The sequence below is a fragment of the Lycorma delicatula genome, chromosome 1, assembly GCF_047948215.1.
Source record: "Lycorma delicatula isolate Av1 chromosome 1, ASM4794821v1, whole genome shotgun sequence".
Lineage (NCBI taxonomy): Eukaryota > Metazoa > Arthropoda > Insecta > Hemiptera > Fulgoridae > Lycorma > Lycorma delicatula.
The window spans coordinates 237,599,111-237,621,625 of record NC_134455.1 but is presented as its reverse complement, the minus strand read 5'-3'; the positions used below and the strand labels follow the sequence as shown (position 1 = coordinate 237,621,625).

Sequence of the window (22,515 nt, the reverse complement as noted above, 5' to 3'; positions counted from 1 at the left end):
TCTGTTTTTAGGGAATTTGTGAAAAGACTATCCAGGATGTTGTGGAACGGTTTTGGGATATCATAGAAGACATAAATATTAACAAAGTTCTTCTGTTTTTAAGAGATAATGTGGTAGGTACTGTAATTTTGGTTACAGCCATGATATGGGTCCCAGCCAGTTGTGTTATTAGTTATTTTGATCGAAGACGCTTACGTCGGGAGGAAAAACGAAGCAAATGGAAACAAACTGATGATTTTTATTATCCAGCTGATACTCGTCGAATGGTTATACATACCAGAGTACCTAGGTCATCCGTACAGCGATAGCGTTTCAAGTGCTAAATAAAAGATGTACTTCTACTTCTGGGTGATGTTAGTAGTATTTGACATTGACATTTGTTACTTAAAACAGGCATTTTGTTATCTGCAAACTGAACTTTTGCATCTTAATTAATTTTAATAGACCTAACAAATTTTATTTGGCTTAGGATATCATTAAGAACAAATACTTTATTAGTTTTTAATCACTTCTTTTGTGTGCTTTGAAGATTTGCATATGCATCTATTCAAGGTTTTTACAGTTACCGCTATTTATTTTAAGCACGTATGGTGTAAGTATTCATTAATGTTGTAATTTTTGTGAAATTGTTTTGTCGTCTTTAAAGTTAACTAAATGTTCATAGAAAAATAAGCTTTTTATTATAATCAGGGTTTGGCTTCTCTTATAACTTGTTTTTTTTTTTTTATGACAAGGATCGTTGTTATGTTGATAGACATACAATTCAGAAACTTTTAACATATTAGTAATTCATATGAAGAGAATATGGAGGTACAATCTGTTGCATTTTGCCACATTTTTTGACAAACACTATCACAACATAAGAAGTTGTGCAATTCCTATCCAATAGAAAGCCTTGAACTTCTAAAATAAAAATAGCATTGTTAATATGATCCATTGTTAGTAATCTTGTAAATTAATTGAATAAATGAATTTTCATTCATTTCTTTAAATGATAATTCATCATAATCATTTGGCTGCCTACTAGAAGGCAGATCCTTGTATTAAATGAAGATGGACATGGTACAAATGTGATAATTAATTTTGTTTAATATTGCCATTCACTTAATTTATATTTTAGATATTTATAATTGTACATACTTATACTGTTTATACTTTTGTATTTCTGTTATAATATATTTCTGTATTTGCTAAAGTATAATATAATATAATATTTTTATTATTTATGAAAATGTAAAAATGTAACACATCTTTTTTTTATATAGATTCATTGTGCTAAACATTCAGTTTATTTTAGACACTAAGGGTACTTTGTGTATAAAAGTGTTACTAATGTACATTTCAAAGTTCATTGAATTAGTTCAAAATGTTCATTATATTCTGTTAACTTTATAATATTATTACACCTTGAGGAGATATTGTTCCTTATATTACATTATTCTAATTAATGAAGAAATATTGTTTAAACAATGTAAATATTTGTAATACAAAAATCACTATCACTACATAATTTATTAGTAGATCTCATATTAAATCGCACAATCTGTTTATTATTATCATATTGGGTAATTGATTATTATTGCTTGTTGTTTTGATTGGCCCCAATTTGATCATAATTACTTAATGCCCTTGAATTTTGTGTTATAGTAAAAAATTTGACAATTATTTCTACTAAAATTTAGTTAAAATTTTTTTTTTACCTTAATGCTCCAAATTTTGTAGTAGATTGGTAATTTATTTTACAGTGACACAGATGCTACTTTTTCTTTTATTCTTCATTAATTATTTATTAATGAATACTCAAATTTTTTATTAATTAATTACTCATGATATTTGATTTAATAGTTTTTGTTTGTTTGCACTACCTAGGGCTCATGGTGAATAGCATTCAATTTCCTTTCCTTCCAATATTTAATCATTTTTTCTTGGTGATTCTGTCTTCATTCTTCTGTCAAAGTTAGGCTTTTTAAGATGTTCTTTTCCTCCAAAAATTTAACTTCTATAATCAACATTCTGAAAAGAGATCTGTCCAGTATATGTTCTTTTGAAATTGTAAGCAGTTTAAGATCCTTCTCAACTTCTTGAGACCATTTCATTTTAGTTTTTTGTTTTCAAAAAAGTTAAATTTTTTTTTTGTACCTACTGTTTTCTGTTCTATGCTAATGACCATAAAATTTTAATTCTTTTCTCCTCAAAAGATGATCTACTCTCTCCCAGTTTCTGTAAAGATCTTTCTCTTTTCTAAGTTTATAAGATTCCTTCCTCTGGAATTGGACCGTGAATTTTTCTTAGAATCTTTTCCAATTCTTTTCTTTAAAAAGAAATTCAAGCATTCAGATCTATATGAAGCTGCAAGTAAAATTACTCTTAAGCTTCAAGTACTCTTAATTAAGCTGCGAGTACTGTATTACTCTTAGCTGCAAGTATTAATTACTCTCTTATAGTGTCTATTCAGTATTTCTTGATATTAATTTTTTATTATAAATTTGTGCTGTTATGCGATAGGATTTTTTCATTTAATGTATTCTCGCTTTCGTGCTTTCTACTTCTAGAACATTAGGTGTGATTACTTCTCCAAGGTATTTAAATTTAGATGTTCTTTTAATCTATTTATCAGAAGATATTTTAATTACACCGATTGAGCATTTTGTGTTTAAAATCCATTCTGTTTTTGTTTGTATGATATTAGAATCCATTTTACTTGCACGTTTTTCTAATTCTACTAGTTTAGTTTTTCCTTCTTCTGAGTTGTTTATAAAGATTAACAAATCATCTGCGAAAGCGAGATGATTGATCGACAGAAATTTATGTTTAGTACCAAACTTTACAGAATCATTGATATTTACCTCTTTAAGCTTCTTGATCTATTCTTTTATCACTTTTCCAAAGCTTAATTAAACAATATTGGGGAGAGACCATCTTCCTGTCGTACGCCAGTTTTAATTTCAAAAAGATCAGAAACTGCTCCTAGAAATTTTACTTTAGAAAATGTCTTTGCTAATGTTTCTTTAATAATATTTACAGTTTTTTGATCAACTTTAAATGCTTGGAGAACTTGGAAAAGTGATTCTCTATGAATTGAATCATACATTTTTTTAAAAAAAAGATTGCTACTAAATTTTGGTTTTTAACTTTATGGTACTTCAAAATTGTTTTAAGACTAAAAATTTGTTCTCTACAACTTCTTCCTGGTCGAAAGCCATTCTGATGCTCTCCTAATTCATTTTCAAGGATTGGTTGAATTCTATTTAATAGAATTTTGTATAATATTGACAAAAGGTAGATCTCCCTACAGTTACTCAAATCTGTCTTACTGCCCTTAATATGAAGTAGATATATCAGCATATTCTTCCAGTCATCTGGTATTTTCTCAGTAACCCAGATTTCTTTAAATATGGTTTCTAGTTTTCCACCTAGAGTATCAGGAGCAAATTTAAGCATCTCTGCATCAATGTTATCTTTTCTGCTTTTGCTCTTGCTTTGTTGTTTTTTAGAATTTTGATTACTTCCTTAACCTCTCTTTTGTTTGGTGGTTCCATAAAGTGTGCTTTGTTCTAGTTTTTTATTTTTTTTTAATTAAATTTTTCTAAATGGTTTAGTTGGTTTTCAAAGTATTTTGCTACAGCTTTAAGATTTTCTTCTGGGTTCATTATCTCCTCTGATATTTGTAAAATTCCTTTTTTTTAAATATCCCAATAATTTTATTTTATAGAAGCAATTTTGGCTTGAAATTCTTTTAGAACTCTATTGATCTTTAGTTGTTATATTTTATATATTCCCTTATGTTATTATTCTGTTTTTTTTTAGTTAAGATTTGGCAGCAATTTACATTTAATTTGCATAAGATAATGAACTGAATCAAAAGTCTAACTTTTACATTAAGAATTTCGTAGATGTTATTCTTTGAAATCTCAACATTGTCTATTTGAAACGTCCCTAACCAATAGTTGAGTGATTTCAAGTTTTTAATTTTCATGGACGTTTTCATAAATGTGTAGAGATTAATTTTAATTTAAAAATTTTACACAACTTTATTAAAATCTTAGTCATCCAGAAGGATTGTAATATATTTAGGTTTTAATTTAGAGATTTCATCTTCTAACTGATGCCAAAAGGTTTCCAATTTTCCTTTGTTTTTAATGTTATCATGGTTTATTGGTACATGGCTGTTAATAAAATCATAGAATTATTTTTGCACTTAATTGTAGAGATTGAGATTCTGTTAGAGGGAAATTAAGATCCTATAATGTTATTGATGTGAAACGTCTTTAAAATGACACCGAAATGTACAGGTACCAAAACAGAAATCTCTAGCATAATGAAATGGTCTATATCATCCTGCCTTAATAACTTCCTAACTATTAGTCTCAGAGATCTAAATCTGGTGTCATTTTATAACTGAAATTGTCAGCTTGCCTATACGATTTTGAGTTTACATCACTGGTGAACAGGGGACACATTGCAGATCGGCCAAAACTGGTGCTCTCGCTCATTTCCATTCAGTGTAGCTCTCAACTTAGACATGATAGCGTGGTGATTCGTGTGTTTGTGTTTAGAGATTGTCGAGATAGATCAATTTAAGTAATAATAAGTGTATTTTGAACAATATTTATGTGTAAAAAATTAAAGTAAACATGTCAAAAAGTATAAAAATGTCAGTCTCAGCTCATGCAAAAGCCAGCCAGAAATATAAATTAAGCATATCGTTGGAAAGAGGAGGTTATGGGCTGTGCACAGGTAGGCCAATGTCCAGTACCAAGTGAGCGAAACGGGAGCATCGCAAAGCTGGCATGGCACACTCTGTGTATGACGCAAACAGTGCGGCCACTTCTGCTGCTGCTTATTATGCCTTATGTCTCTTACTTCTCATATCATAGACCATTGTTTAATAAAACTGTCGTCTAGTATTAGTCAAAATAAATAAATAATACCATTTAGTGTCTGTTTTATGTTAAAATTTAAGTCAATGTCTCGTTTTTATTTTAATCCAATACAGTAAAAGTGACTTGCTCTGATATTCAGACCGACCAATCTAACTGTAGAGTTGGTCAAATGAAGAAACTAAAATTTTCCATTGGAGAGTTTCAGTTTGGGTTCAAAAAATATAGTGCCATTTAACTCTACAGATAAGTTGGTTGGTTTGTAGCTCAGAGGAACTTCATCCAAGTCTGTAAGTTGCATGTTAAACCAATGGTCGTGCGCCCCAATACAGCCCGACTTGATTTTTTTTCATAAGATTTTTCCACTAGAAAAGCTGTTCAAACATTAGAAGGTTAGTGGTAGACTTAATTATTTCTGCAGGTTTCCTTTTAGGATTTTTTTGACATTTTCATAAACAAAATTATTTTCATCACTAAATCTAGTTTCTTGTATAGCACAAATTTTAATTTGAAAATTATTTAAAAGTTTTGTTAGCTCCTGTTTAAATTTTCCTGTTTTTAAAAAAGAATTAACATTTAAGGTGCAAAAAAATATGTGTGTTTGAATTTGAGTTTTGAAGTTAAGCTTCCTGAATGCTCTGATCTGTTCTCTTTCAAATCCGAGATGACAGGTTGCATACTTATAGAGAAACAGTAGATTTTTACCACATACAGATTTCTTTGAAAGACTATTGCTTATCATTGAAGTTAATTTGATGATGACTTCCATGCAATAAGTTGTTAATATCATTAAGACTAAAATTATAAGTTCTAAAATTTTCTAACAGCTGCCCAATACAGGAAACATTTTGGCTGACCAAAATGCCACCCACTACATTATAGACCTGTTTGGGTTTTGATTTCTGTTTTGGTCCATGAGTGGTATTTTATTTCCCACCTACCCTATATATCTGTAGAGCCTTCCCCGATCCACCACCTGGGGACATGCTTGGTAGAGAAACAAAGAACCACCCTAGGGATTCAATGGTATTATTGTAACATAAATTATGTTAGTGATTTTTTTTTTTTCATGTGAAGGTTTTTGTGGTGACATCAGAAAGGCATTTTATTATACTATATATAATATTGCATTAGTTTAAAAAATTAGCTATTCACATAAAACTTTCTTTATTTTTTATTAACCAGTATTATTATATAAGGTGTTGTAGCTATAGTTTATAAGTGATTCATACATGTCAGAAAAATATACAAAATTAAAGTATTGCTGTTAACCTTATTTACTACTTTATATTTTTAATTGTTTTGTATTTTTCACGTGATCAGATATGTCTGATTAGTTATTTTTTTGGCTGTGCAGTACTATTGTAAGATTCAGTTCTAATTGATATTATTGTAGCATATGTAGACAACTATGTAAAATTCCTTGAATATTCTAGTGTCAGTTATAAGGCATATCTGTACTTCACCACTTTTTATTGTACTACAGCATATCAGAATTGCTGCAATCTCCAGATGTGTTTACATCACTATATATTTATATAGATCTTTGAAGAACACTTTAAAGCATCTTGTTATTCAATAAACATTTTATTTAGTTTATAATCATTTATTTTTTTTATACTACTTATATTTTCTTGTTGGTTTAGCTTTTAGCAATATTGTCTTTATTAGGTAGGTGTCCATTTATAAGTCCTGTGTACATTATATCTTCCTGTTTAATTCATGCATAATGCTGCATAAAGTTACTTAACTATATTTGCTTCATTTTGATTATAAATTTAAATGCTGTTTTTAGTTGGTGTACTGTATTTTTTAGCTTTTCAAGAACAATTTATGAAAGATTTTCTGTGTCTGAAATAGTTGTTTTCTGTTAGGTGTCTTTCTTAGGTGATAATAAGCCACATGGTTGTTCGGCTCTAAAGAAAAATCTACTGAATCACTGTCTAGTTAACTGATCCAGTGGTGCACCCATGCCTCATATCTATACCTTATTTGTATCAATTATTTATGATGTTTCTGTCATAAGTGAAGGGCCAGTAGTGCAAACAGTATCATCAGTTCATAATATTACTTGCAGTTAGATCAAATAAAGTGTTTTATGAATATGGTACAAATACAAGTATAGAGCCCAGTTAGTAACAAATGCGCTTAGGATATTGAGGCACGGTAATACATTCTAAAATTAACAAATTTTAGTGTTATTAAATCTGCTTTTATAGACAAACACTAAATGTAACATATCTGTGATCAAAACAACATAGAATCAAAACAAAACCTAAAGAAAGATTGCCTTTCTTAATTTTTTTTAGGCTGCCATTATGACAACCAGTTCTGTATAATGATAATCAGAAATTTTACTGGTTGCCTGATACTTTTATGTTACTGTATATCCCAATTCATTAACAAAACAAAACTTAAAAATTGTTATTAATGAATATTTAAATGTGGTTTTAAGTGACAAATTATCATCTACTTCTTTATTATAAAGACTAGACAGTAGCTTTCAAATTGTGTAACTAATAGTAGCTTTTAAGTCATTTCTATGAAGCAGCTTATGGTTAATATGCCCTTGCACTAACTTGAAAAATACATCAAGTCAATGTATCTTCTTTCATCTGCAAACTTTGAGAGGTCAGATTGTGATACATTATGGGCATATATGGAATGGTTACCCTTTACTGAATCTAATCGGCTGAAAAAATTTATTCTAGACTAAAGTGCATGGTGAAAGCAGCATAATGGAGACTTATACAGTAGACATCAGAGTAAGAGTCCATTCACTAAAGGTGCCTTTTTATATTTGAAAGATGAAGCCTTTATTTCTATAAGCATTTGCAAGATCTTTCCACTTTTTTCCTTAGACATCAAAGTAAGAATTAACTTTAGGTCCTCAGTCATAGATTTTCTGAACAGGTGCATCCAGAAAGCAGTCAAATTCAGTCAGTGTCTTTAGCCTGACAAAAGAGATTACAGAACCATTTGGTCTTGTGTTGAGTGCTAGAGACTTTCACACCAAAGAACAACAGAGTTAAGACTGTATTGAATTGAAAGTCAAGAGTATTACTGTAGATCTCTTAGTACAGTAGTCTTATTAGTTGGCAAATAAAAAAAATATTAGAAATAAGATTTACAGCTTTCATTTATAAATAAAGTGAAGAGGAATGATAAAAAATTCAACTGAGGAAATCCAGACATAGCATAAACCTCTAAAGAAGTGTGATTCTGAACTTGACAAGTTTCCTATCTTAGAGGTAGCTTTTTAGCCACTACTACATCAACCCAAGAATACCAACGCTCTTAAGTTTAGAAAGCAGATTATGTGACTTATTTTATAAAAGGCTTAGCTGAAGTCCAAGTATACACACCCTATGTTGCTATTCAAATGTTGATAAAATGTACTCTGTGTAAATTAACAGTTTAGTCTGAATGAAGCAGTTTTATTCCCAACTGGTTCATCAAAGGTTCCTTAAGGTTCAACCTTTTTGGTTCATCAAGGTTTAGTCTGAATGAACCAGTTGGGACTAAAACTGCTTCTTAGTTAACACTGCTTTAAAACAAGGGTTATTTTTTTTTTCAAGGTCCGATCTGTCGCGAAATAAAATCCCGCAAAAAAATCGGATGAACCTTTGCACACATGTGTTGCGCAACGTCTCTAGTATGGCCTTCAGTCATGCCGCCTCACTTTGTTTAGTTCTGAACACACAGCTGGCATGTAAACATGTTTACAACAATAGCATCTCCCGCCAAGTGTGAAGTGCGTTTGGTAATTTGATTTCTTCAGGCTGAGGGATGTAATGTAGCTGAAATTCATAGACGAATAAGTAATGTGTACGGTGAAACTTCAATGAGTGACAGCAAAGTGCGACAATGGTGCAGGAACTTTAAAGCAAGATGTACAGATGTTCATGATGCAGGCAATCAGGGAAGGAAGCAAGTATCAATCGATGATCTCATTGAGTGAGTGGATGAGACAATTCGAGAAAATCATCGGTTCACAATTTTTGTATTGAGTGATTCGGTTCCTAAAATTTCAAGGTCAGCTCTCTACACCATTGTGAGTGAGAGACTTCAGTACCGTAGACTGTGTGCAAGATGGGTTCCCAAGATGTCCGACCATCACAAAACAATGAGAATGGATGCCTCCCTAACGTTTCTCCAGCGCTACCACAATGAAGGAGAAGATTTTTTGAACAAAATTGTCACAGGGGACGAGACATGGGTCCATTTCGAAACTGAAGAAACAAAAGAACAATCCAAACAGTAGATGCATTCTCATTCTCCCAGTAAACCAAAGAAGTTCAACTGAACCTTCTCCAACAGAAAGTGTATGGCTACTGTGTTCTGAGACTGGAATGGAGTTCTCTTGGTGGAATTCATGGAACATGGCATGACCATCACTGCAGCCTCATACTGCATGACTCTTCGACATCGACGAAGGGCAATTCAGAATAAGTGGAGAGGAATGTTGTCATGAGGCATTGTCTTTCTCCATGACAATGCTCGGCCACACACTGCAGCTGTAAATAAATATTTCTTCATATCGCAGGAAGAGGATTATAAAACGACATTTTGGATACATATTTATATATATTAAAAAAATGATTTCATAACATTTTTCATATGAATTATATTTCTAATATACCTCCTTACCTACATTTAATCGTTTACATATAATTAATCATTACTGGAATTTTCAGTTGATTTGAAATTTACTTGGAAACTTTTTAGTCCCTTATCTCTTAAGGAACAAGCCAATTCTAGTTGAGAAATTCTAATTCAAGTGAATTATTATTTAATCATAAGTTAATGCATTCTTAGTATCTATTTGATAACACCATGAGCATAAGTAATCCAATTTTGTCATTGTAATGAGTATATAGTTTTACCAACTTCAGATAAAGGAGGTTCTCGATTTCATGATATTCGTTTGCAATTTATTTATGTTCAAGCCTTTCATTTTATCAAATAACCAATTTCAATTATTGTATTATTTTTAAAGGAAAGAATTCCTCTGGTAGTCTTATGCCAAGCTTCTACTATTAACCTGAATGAAAGAATTTTGAAACAAAGAATTACATGGTCTGTGCAAATCAGTTGAAGATAAATTTTATACTAGATTATAAAATTTATTTATTTTATCAAAGTAACAGATGCCTTGGCATCTGCTATGCAAAAATTCTTGCATAGTTCTGAGCAATGGCTAACTTTTCATTATTTTATTACCTCATTCTAATGTAAAAAAAACAATCTTTGATCAATAGATAAACATCAATGTTCCAACTTGCATCATCATAACGAAGCAAGCTTCGAACTTCCCTCACTCAAATTTTTTTCGCCTTAAATTGAGCATAACTCAAGAATGACTCAACAAATTTTCACATGCACTACTACAATATATCTAAATTTCAGTAAAATTGATTAAGTAGTTATGGAAATTTAAAAATTTTATACATAGGCCTACACACATATTTATATATACGAGGTATGACAATAAAGTAATGAAACTGATGTGAAAAAAAAAATGTTGCTTACCGTTTTAGTCATGTTTAGTGTTGTCTCCTTCAAAGCAGTTACCCTCTGATTGCACACACTTATTCCAGCGCTTCTGCCATTGATGGTAACATTTCTGGAACTCATCTTCTGTAATATCCTCCAGACCCTTGTCACAGCGTTTTGGACATCTTGTGTTGTTTGAAAATGGTGTCCCTTGACCGCCATTTTGACTCTTGGAAATAGAAAAAAGTCTCACGGAGCGATATCTGGTGAATAAGGTGGCTGTGTTAGTACTGAAATTTGTTTTGAGGTTAAAAATTGCTGTACTGACAGAGCAGTATGGGATGGCGCATTATCATGATGCAGAATCCAATTATCAGCAATGTTGGCACGGACACGAAGAACTCGTTTACGAAGTCTTTCTAAAATTTCTTTGTAGAAATATTGGTTAACTGTTTGTCCAGGAGGCACCCACTCTTTATGAACAATTCCCTTGGAATCGAAGAAGCACACAAGCATGCATTTCACTTTTGAATTTGACATGCGAGCTTTTTTTTGGTCTGGGTGATCCCTTTGAGCACCATTGCGAACTTTGGCGTTTTGTCTCCGGATCGTATTGAAAATACCAACCTTCATCACCAGTGATTACACGGCTCAACAAATCTGGATTGATTTCCGTTTGCACTAACAGATCGGCTGCCACATTTTTCTGTGTTTCTCGCTGTTGTTGTGTGAGATTTTTGGGGACCATTTTTGCACAAATCTTTCTCATACCAAGATCTTCAGTTAATATTAGATGAACCGTTTCTCGATTGATGTTGAGTTCTTCTGCAATCATTTTCACGGATAATCTTCGATCAGATCGTACGATTTCACGCACCCTGGTCAAGTTGACATCTGTCCGTGAGGTTGATGGTCGTCCACTGCGGTCTTCATCTTCAACATTCGTTCTGCCTTCACTAAAAATGTTATGCCACCGAAAAACTTGAGCTCTTGACATTCTCCAAAAGCCTTCTGAAGCTTACCATAAGTTGTCGTCGCGTTTTCACCCCATTTAACGCAAAAATAAATGGCATACCGTTGCGCAATATTTTGCGGTTTCATTTCTGTGACGAGAGACAAAAACACGTGTTCACTTATTACAGCACAACTCACGACTGAGCAGTTGCATCAATGTGCCGCTTGGACTTTTAGACCGCTTGGACTTATAGCTTATAGATCAAGGTCAAAGATGGTGTGCCTATGCAAGCTGCAGGGTTGCCACATCTTGCAAAGAAAAATCAGTTTCATTACTTTATTGTCGCAACTTGCCAAGTTTTATAATATTCATTTTTGATTACTATATGGGGTATTCAGTGCTCCAAATTCAAAAATTGTGTCTTAATTTTCACACATCTATGAAAGGTTGCCTTATCACCAAATAACAACTTATCAAAATAATTAGGAATGTTTTCGACACGGCTGCATTACCTCTGCAGCTAACTGATAACACAGGCAGGAACCATTTGGTTTAATGTGATAAAGGAGTAGCTGTACCACTATTTGCTCCTTGATTTGAGCGTGCACCTGCTGCATATTGGTGTTACAAGATGTTGGCAGGCTGCAAATCATCTTCATCTGACTGTTCTGAATCTGTGTTTTCTTCCTGATGTTCGAGCTCAGCATCTACGTCAGAAAAAATTGTGCTTGTAACTCAATAGAGATTTCTGCTTCGTCATCAGTCTCACCTTGTGTGGACTCGTCCTCTTCCAACCATGCCAAAATACGAAAGTCATTATCCTGTTCTATTATTCTTATGTAAAAACCGAACCATCAGATTCCAAAATATTAAATGAAATAAAAAATAAATACTCAATAAAACTATTTCACAAATTATAAAAACACCAGAAAACTTGTACGTGATCACTCGCGTTAAATATTTTATAAAAAGTAGACCGACGTGATCACTCGCGGGTTAGAATCCAACTAACAGACCATGCACACCCTAATCCTGACCTTTGAGACCCCACCCAAAGATCCCACACCTCAATGTCCAACAGCAACACTTGCGTAAAAATGCCCTGCCGAGGCAATATAGCTTAGTTTTTATTACCAAAAATGTTAGATTTTATCTAACGCGCGAGTGATTCCGAGTTAAAGTCGTATCCCACTGACGAATAGACTTAGATGTTTATCGATATACCACTCATTTCATTCACGCCGTAAAACTCGAACTACTGATTGAAACAATGCTACCGAAAGCACGCGCTGAATCTTCTGTTGTGGGGTCATCTCGACCGACTATAATTGCATTGAGTCGCTTGTTTGTGAATGCGTATTCCGCCGACCTTGAGAGTATATAGATCAAATCTTGCAGATATTTCATGTCGATTGAACCTAGTTTAAGAGATCATGACAACTGGTTTTCTAATATAAGCCATTACTTTGGGATACGTTAGCCCGGACTCAAAACGCAATGAAAGTTCATTTGACCCACCATGCCACCAAAATTAATATTGTAGTTTTTTTCGAAAAGTCTGTAAAAAGAATTGAAATAGTATTATTATATTTTACATTTCACTGCGTTAAAAAATAATACGTTTTAATTAACGTATATGAATTGAGGGATAACCCGCTCGGTTGGTCTAGTAGTTAAACCGTCATCGCAAATCAGCTGATTTTGAAGTGAAGAGTTCTGAGGTTCAAATCCTAGTAAAGGCAGTTTATACGGATTTGACTATTAGATTGTGGATGTCGGTGTTCTTTGGTAGTTGGGTTTCAATTAACCACTCATCACAGGAATGGTCGATCTGAGAGTGCACAAGACTACAATTAATTTACATTTATACATATCATTTTCTTAATACCTTATGGTGGTCCTGTAGGCTAAACAAGAAAAAAAAGATTAACTGGGTGTAAGTTAAGTCGATAGTATCCCTATCGAAGTTCCCCAGGTGAATGATAGTAGTACTCTTGTCGATAGATAATAACCGTTCATTCAGACATGTAAACTCATTTTATTCGTTTATATTTAGCTTAAGTAGGTACGCGAAGTGAGCTTTATTTTGCAGAAGTAAAGTGCCATTGTCATCTCAGGAAATATAACAGTTTATATGCTAAAGCTGTAAAATTACTATCTTGCTTATTAAAAAAAGGAAGAAAACAAGTTTTTCTTTAAGCTATTTCACTGCAAACAGTATTCCTAAAAATATTATACTACTGAAATTTAGTAACGATAGCTGAAAATGTATTTAGTTTAAAATTAATTTCTTTACATTATTCTCAGTTTACCGATAGATTCCTATTTATAAAATTCAACTGCCTTGACGCTCCAAACAGAAAAATATGGCCCGTTAGGCATTTCAGGTTAGAATTCAGCGAGACAAAAACACTGCTAAGTTTTAATTAAAATGCATTTAACTCAATAATCGTATGAGAAGTTAATTACATCATGTTGAGAACTATTTAATATTCTAACCTTAAAATGCTTATTAACGTAGTTATACTACTACTGTATTATTAATGCAACAACTGTTGTACTTCGTAGATACTAATTCATTGAAACGTTATCGCGTGTTCACTATCAGCACCTAAATTGAATGTGGTAATCGGCAGAGTTAACCTTACATCAATTATTTAACTGAATCATTTTTAAGTGTCTAAGTGTACTTTATGTTAACAGAATAATGAGTTTTAAATTAAAAGGAATTCTTACAGCAACACCTCGAGCGATACGCAGTTTGAATTTCAACTCTGTTGACATTTGTTTGTGCAAGAAAGTTAGGTGTTACAGTACTTGCAGTGAAACTGATAATAGTAAGTAAATAACTTCCAGTTAGGTTATTATTTCTATCCTAGTCTATGTATCAATTTTATGAACCGATTTCATAGAATTGTACTCTGAACATTTTTACTTCATTGTACGAAGTAAAGGAAATATAGTGGTCGCGAAAAATTTAATTTTACAAATTTAACGGTTATATCCATTTTGATCTCCCTGAATCCATTTTGACTAGTTTCAGCTAACGTCTGTATCTCGCATAAACGATTAGCCGTAGGATGTTGAAATTTTGGATTTAGGGCTGTTGTAACATGTAGTTTTGCGCCTCCCCTGTTGATTGCAATCGACTGAAACAAAAGAACCCAAAATCCAAAAACTGGTTTTGGACTTTTTCTTAACTCTCACTAAGGGCTCTCAACTCTCACTTAACTTAAGCTCCCAATGAGGGCAGTAATAAGCCCTCATTGAGACCTTGTCGATGATATATCCACAAGTGGTACTTATTTTCATTGGTTCCAGAGTTATAGCCAAATAAAATTTTAATTGAAATATTTGGATCACAGGGTAAGACACATCAGTTAGAATCAGACTTCATCTCCTTTTTTTTTAATTTAAATATATTATTTTATTAATAATTATTAACCTCTCATTGTAAAAAAAAAAACTTTTATGGTGAATAATAATTAAATAATAACAAAAAACATGAAAAAAAATATATAAGAGGTTTTAATGAAATACAATAAAATGTATAAATGAATGCCAGGAAGTCATGTATTATCAGGACAACATATGACTTCAGCTGTTTTTTCTGTAGTAGTAATGTTGTCATAATAGTTGATTTATTTATTTTTTTTTTTTCAATTAAGTTATTGTATTTTTTATCCATTAGTCAAATTAGAGACCAGTTACCAACATAATTTTGAATTAAATAATTTATAAGTACTGGATGACTAGAATATCTCTAGAGAATTTTATATCCGGAAAGAGGAGAAGCAGTTAATTTACATGTGGATTAGCAAATTAATTCTTTTCCAGAGGTTTTTTATTAGTTGTATAATTTTTTTGTTTGATGTCTTCTCTTTGTTCTTTGCTGTTGTTTTACATCAAAGTATATACTACATCTTCAGTTACTGACATCATAAGTTATGTACATATTTCCTCAATAAAACATTACTGTACAAACTTTACTTAAACTTATAATCTCAATATTCCCCAGTTTTATTTTATTTAAATTTATTAATATTGTATCTTATTAAAATTCCTCAAACAAATTTATTCATTAATCTGTAACTCCTACTAAATAATTTAACTTTTTGCTTTTCTTTTGATTTTCAATTACTATTATTTATTTTGAAATTCAATTTCCGCCTCACCACCGAGTTCATGTATGATATTTTAGATTTTTATGATTGTTATGAGTTAATTTTGAGTTTTTTTTTATTCTAGAATGTAATGATAAAAAGCGTATGATAATCATGACAATTAGTCTTTACAGGCTTCTAGAAAAAAAAATTGTAATTGTGCATTAATACTGTATTACAAAAATTATCCATTAAGTTTACTGCTGATGGGAACTTTCTCATGCACTGCCAAAAACAGAAAATCATATTTTATGAATTTTACTTGATGGAAAACCATTTTTTTTATCTCAACATAGCAGATATTAAAGACTCGTGATGACTTTTTGTAACAGTTGGGAATTCAGATTTATTGTTACTTAATATTGCACCAGTAGTTAGTTTGTAAGTGTCAAGCATTGTATTTACTAGAGGGAACGACATAAACAGTTGTTGTCATGAGTTAAATCTCATGACTACTTGTTATAATGAGATTATCATTATCTGTACTTCCATGTACAGATAATGATAGTTAAATGAAAATATGTTCTGACCGGTAAATTATCAGTTTTTGAATATTTTACAAAATAAGGAACACCATTGAGCAGATATTTTGCTTTTGTATTTCAAAATGTTATTATCATTAGGCCGTATATATTTTACTTGCCTTTCACAGCAAAAATCATATAGATTTTAAATTAACAATGTCCTTTGATCCCAAGTAATTGTTCATCAACAGCTAGAGACCAGGAATATAATCTCTTTGACATTAGAAAATAAATTCATCCAAAATTTTTGTAATTCTTATAAACTTCTCATTTGTAATTCTTTCTTCTCTGTTTTCATTTTAAAATGTGAACAGTTTTTTTTTTAACAAGAAGTGACATTTATCCTTGTCCATTACAGGTATGGGTACTTACTTATTAACGCCACGTTATTGGCGTTATGTTATTTATGAAAATAGTTAAACATACTGTACTGTAGAATATTCAGTTTCTGAGTGAGCCAAATATTATGAGAAAAGGGTAATATAATGCCCTGCATAGCAACTGTCTGCCTCGTGCAAGCAAGCTTTTATTTTCATCATATGCACTGTACTAGAAATTTAATCATGACAACTGGTTTACTTCGATATTAACTCATATTGTTCAAAGACCTGTCATTGGAGCATCACATGTATAAACTCCTATTAATTTTTGTTTAAGTACTCCAATATTTCAGAAAAATAATCCAAAGTTTCAAACTGAAGAAATTTTGATCATATCTATAAAATATAAAACTGCTACAATTAGTGAAAAAAAGTCACTGAAATTAAAGGATTTATTGGCTTTCTAGTTCTCATAGCAGCACAAAATGACAATCATGTGGTAGAGAAGAGTTATAGATCAATCAATCAAAGGTTCCTGGTACATACCTGGGTACTTACGTATTAACGCCACCACAGCTACAGTTTTATTTAAAAACAAAGTAGTCAATGGATTTCGGTGGAAAATGGGCCAATATAAAGTTTAACAGATTCAAAACAGTCTCTTTATTAATTTTAATAAATGGTTATTTATATTTATTTATTTTATAAATATAATTTAACCAAAATTAACCTACGCTTGCTAACCTTGATTAATTAACAGGAGTGTTTTGATTATTTAAATAATAAATAATTGTAATAATTACTGAATTTATTAAATAAATACTCAAAAAATTACGGCGTTAATTAGTCAAGGTTAGCGAGCATAGGTTAAGTTTGGTTAAATTATATTTATAAAATAAATAAATATAAATAACCATTTATTAAAATTAATTAAGAGACTGTTTTGAATCTATGTTAAACTCTATATCGGCCCATTTTCCACCGAAATCCATTGACTACTTTGTTTTTAAATAAAACTGTAGCTGTGGTGGCGTTAATACGTAAGTACCCAGGTATGTACCAGGAACCTTTGATTGATTGATCTATAACTCTTCTCTACCACATGATTGTCATTTTGTGCTGCTATGAGAACTAGAAAGCCAATAAATCCTTTAATTTCAGTGACTTTTTTTCACTAATTGTAGCAGTTTTATATTTTATAGATATGATCAAAATTTCTTCAGTTTGAAACTTTGGATTATTTTTCTGAAATATTGGAGTACTTAAACAAAAATTAATAGGAGTTTATACATGTGATGCTCCAATGACAGGTCTTTGAACAATATGAGTTAATATCGAAGTAAACCAGTTGTCATGATTAAATTTCTAGTACAGTGCATATGATGAAAATAAAAGCTTGCTTGCACGAGGCAGACAGTTGCTATGCAGGGCATTATATTACCCTTTTCTCATAATATTTGGCTCACTCAGAAACTGAATATTCTACAGTACAGTATGTTTAACTATTTTCATAAATAACAAAATTATTTCACTATTTAAATTTATCATTTTGTTTAATTTCAGTCGATAATTTCTAAAATATTTAGCGTACTTATAAATATTTCTTACTGTACACAGTACAAAAACAAATAGTTTATACTTGTATTAATAAATTATTGTTACACTCCCTCCATTAAGTGAGTCATAAAATGATGACCACTTTATGCGAATAAGGGTTATCAAAATATTTCATTAGAGCTGTATTATAGCAGGTTGGATGTAAAAGAAAAACTAGATTCTTACAAATTTCTTTTAATCTGTAATATTTTACGATATTTTTTAGCTCTATTTGCAAATTTTATTCTTTTACTATTTCTTTTTTTGGTAATAGAGTGCCTTAAAAAATACCTAGAGATAGTTTGTGTTTTAATGTTTTTTATAATGTTCAGGCTATGTTATTTATTTTCTTTTGTTCACATATATTAGGTGCAGAACAAAAAGAAAGATTGTTTTCTTGTAATACTTCTGTATTAGTAGTATTAGTAATAAAAAATTTTTAAAGGTTGATAAATTTGTTACTTTCATTCATGGTATATTTAATTTTATTAAAACTCTCCCTGAATGTACTCTTACTGATGAACATGATGTTAATAATGTACATCACTTCACTCTTAACAGGATGTTAGTAATGTACATCACCTCAGTTTGTTAAAATTGAGGAATATTTTACCCAACAAAAGGTTGTACAATCATTGTCAGTTAGTGTTGTTTATGTCTTTTTTTAAATTAGTAATGTACATTTCTATAGAAAGATATTTAAAAATAACAAACTTAATGAAATAGTTTTATGTAATGATTTAAAGCATCTAATTTAGCTTCTAAGTGGATATTAATTAATTAATATTAGGGATTTAAGAGTTTTTCCAATTTTTGTAAAATTACACTTTAGTAAGGTACACTTTGTTGTGTTGTTCAGGCGATCCATTTAATTAAATGAAAAATTCTTTCTGCCTAAAACATAACTTGATTAAAGAAAGATCCTACTATTATTTAAAAATAAATTAAAATGCCAACAACTGCTACCACCAACATCATAACAAAAACGTGACTCAAGCAGATTAAATGCAAACTTCCAATGACCAATGTTCTTCCTAAAGATCACAAACAAGACATTCTTATCATGCCATAAATAAAAGCATATTTCAGTCCCTACCTAACCTTACTAAATAGATAGGAAAACTGGTTAATGCTAAACAGTTGAACATTCATTATTTTAGATTAGCAGGATTGTACTGATAGATGCAAGAGGATTTTGTCAGATTGTAATAAATGTTAAATATTTTTTATAGTTTTATTTCTTCCACTAGCATAAAAGAAAAAAAACAAGATAATTTTTATCGACCTGCCAGCCAGTAATTATATAATCACTCTTTTTTTTCAACATTATCATGTACCTGATAAATGTAGTAAATTATTTTTATTAATGTTGTAGATGGGAATACAGCCAAGATGAACATGTTTCAAGCAATTGGAAATGCATTGGATTTGGCTTTACAACAAGATCCCACTGCTGGTATGTATGTATTGAGATCTTTTTGGAGTTAGATGTTTAAATATGTTTATTATATTGATGATAATTGATTATTTCAAATGTAATTGTATGATAAGTGTTATTTGAGGTTGAAACAGCTGTTGCTGTTAAAATTTAGAAAGCATTTATCAGCTGTAGCTTTTTGTATAATTTTTTTCTTCTATATGTTACTAACCATTTTAATTGTATTTTATTATTTTATTAATTTTAATTAGTAAAATAAGTTATACTCTGGATTTTATTGAAATGAATGTCAAATTTTTCATTACTAAAAATATTTAGAGTAAAGGACTTGTTACAAAATAATGAACATTTATAAAATATTCATTGTCCCAACTGGGACATGAATTGGATATGAGTATTTTATTAACTATTATCTAAAATAATTATATATTCAAGAAACCTTCATCGAATCACTCGGAAATTCACTCCTACATTATAAATAGCTAGGAGGGCTTTGGGAAAATTAAGAAAACCCTCTTTCAATTAACAATCCATAAGGAGTAAAATTAAAACCAAAAGAGCTGATAACGTAAAACCTTGCGGGATGTGCTGTCTTCATTCAAAAGCTATCCTAAGAAGGAATCTTTCCTCATTCTCTTCTAAGGATGTATAAAGGGCAGCATACTGATACCAGCATATTATGCTCTAATTAAGATACAGTACTGAAATTTGACAGAAATATTTATTCAGCAATGATTGTAGTAATAAAATACCCTAAGTAAAGAAACAAGCATGTTGGTGAGTAATACAATACTCTGAGTTAAGGGATTCCCCTTAAAACCACTTCTAAGAGAATTAAATAAGATTAATGTTTACTCTTTGGTATCTGTATATCTTTTGAATCTGTTCTAATAGAAATTTTTAATTAAGCACAAATAAATTGTACCTTCTATGTAAACACACTACTTTTTTTTTCTTTTTTTAAACCACTCCAAACAGATTTCACCAGATTAAGTGGATTTTATGATTTCTTTAGATTTTTGCAGTTTAATTGTTATAAAAGCTAGAATTTGGCTCTGAAACATATAACAATATCTGAAATCAAATTTGGAACCTGTTACCTTTTGATTATTGCTAAATAGGAGAACAGGATTAGCAAGGATTCTTTAGTTTCCATGAATATTTCTAACATTTTAAATGTAATTTTGACTTGTGCTGTTTAAAAGATTCTGTAAAACTGTATTTTGGGATTTCCTTATAAACAACCCTTAAGAGAATGAAATTGGAAAAAAGGGGTTTAATATTTGCAGTTTATTTTAAAAAAGCTTGAAAAAAAGCATATTGTAAAGGACAGTAGTTTGACATCAGGTAGACATTTAAATACTCCATTTACAGATAAAAGTTTCCTATTGAGTTTACTTACTGCACTTTAATTTGTAGGGGGAAATGTTTTCTTGAACTCAAAAGGACAAAGACATAAAAGTGAGAAAGCTGAAATCCAATATTGAAAAGTGAAATCCAATATTTTCATGTTATTAGACTTAACTTTCATAAAGTTTGTCCATAGTGGATCCCAAAACAACACAATACTGCATAAACTAATGTGTTTGGAGATCGGTCAACAGAATTTGTTCTGCTTTGATAATAAAAGAGATGCTTTTGTAGACAGAATCATGTCTAATGATAAAACAGGTTTGTACAATTTTGAGCTATTCAGTAAATCAGTGTTTAGAATATATGCACATCCCATACAAAAAACCATCTTCAGGAAATTGATGTTAATGGTTTTTTGAGACTCTAAGGCCACTACTGAAACATAAAAAAAAGAGACTGAATGTAAACAGTACTTATTATAAATATAATATTAAAAATAGCTTACCAATAAATTATTTGATTTCATCAAACATTTTTGGCTGTTCTGCCCTCTTCAGGAGGAGTTTATAATAATTTAGAATTAAAATGTATAAAAAATGTAAATTTTGTATGATAAAATTAGAGACATAACAATTGATTGTCATAAGATAAAAATTTTACATTCTTCAAAACAGACATAATTATTAACCTAACAAAAGTCATAATTTAACTTATGACTTTAACATTTACAAAATTTTTGTCTTATGATGATAAGTTCTTATGTATCTAATTTTACAGTTTTTTTATTTATTTTAATTCAAATTATAAATTTCTTCTGAAGATGGCAGAATAGTCGAAAACGTTTGAGGAAATCAAATAATTTATTGGTAAGCTATTTTTAAAATTATTTTTATTTAAAGCTGTTTTTAATATTATATTTATAATAATATTTTACCAACGGTGCCAAATTTTTAAACATAAACAGTACTCATTACAATTAAATGTTTATTAAGAATCAGAAGCCTGAAATTCAAAACTAAAACCAAGGAAATCTTCCTAAAAGCATTCTTTCATTGTATGACAATGCTTTCTATATTCTGCTCCCCGTGGAATTGAATCCTCCTCCCCAAAAAAATAAAGTTTGAAGTATTGGGTTACCCTGTGTCAATACTGGTGTTGTATCTTCAGATTGCCACCAGTTTGAATCACTTACAGAGATATTAGGACATCAATTCACTTCCAACCGACAACAGAAAGAAGTGGTGTATGCGTGGCTTATAGCTCAACCAAAATCATGTGCATAGTGTGATGACAATATAAACAAATAAATTAAAAATTAAAAACTTTTAAAGTAAAATTATAAGCTTGCCGTTTCACTGAATTTATTTTACTAACCAAGTTGTAATATTAATTACTCAAAATTATTATCAAAACAGAAGTGGTGCTATCTGCTTCAGCCTTTATAACATCATTTTCATACTCTGTCTAAAGGTTGATCATATTAAATTTATTCTTATGTTTATATATACAATACCTTTCTAGAATGTGAAAACCTTATTATTCATACCTATATTGCATTTTTAATATCTATTGTTTTTAAGTTTGTCTCAATATCTGATATTGTGTGCTTATTTTTAATCAAATTATCAGATACATTCAAAAAACCCAGCTTACCTTTTTTATGACTTCTAAAATATTCTTTGAATCTGGTTTTAAAAGATCTAGTGGTTTTAGCAATATAAATATGGTCACAATCATTACATTCAATTTTATAAGTACCACTCAAATTTTATAATTAAGAAGGATTATTA

General features: G+C 30.5%; 2 protein-coding genes across 3 annotated transcripts in view; both read left to right on the top strand.

The window, feature by feature from the left end:
• Tace (ADAM 17-like protease Tace) overlaps nucleotides 1-6,482 on the top strand; it is a 72,866-nt gene extending 66,384 nt beyond the window's left edge. For both annotated transcript variants that reach the window (XM_075374580.1, XM_075374572.1), the window contains exon 13: nucleotides 12-6,482. In XM_075374580.1, the coding sequence (XP_075230695.1) occupies nucleotides 12-308 (297 nt within the window). In that variant the 3' untranslated portion in view covers nucleotides 309-6,482. The remainder of the gene's footprint in view (nucleotides 1-11) is intronic.
• Nucleotides 6,483-13,121: 6,639 nt separating this feature from the next.
• BckdhB (Branched chain keto acid dehydrogenase E1 subunit beta) overlaps nucleotides 13,122-22,515 on the top strand; it is a 53,371-nt gene continuing 43,977 nt past the window's right edge. The window contains exons 1-2 of the mRNA XM_075374559.1: nucleotides 13,122-14,168; nucleotides 19,310-19,390. Coding sequence (XP_075230674.1) covers nucleotides 14,039-14,168; nucleotides 19,310-19,390 — 211 coding nt within the window. The 5' untranslated portion in view covers nucleotides 13,122-14,038. The remainder of the gene's footprint in view (nucleotides 14,169-19,309; nucleotides 19,391-22,515) is intronic.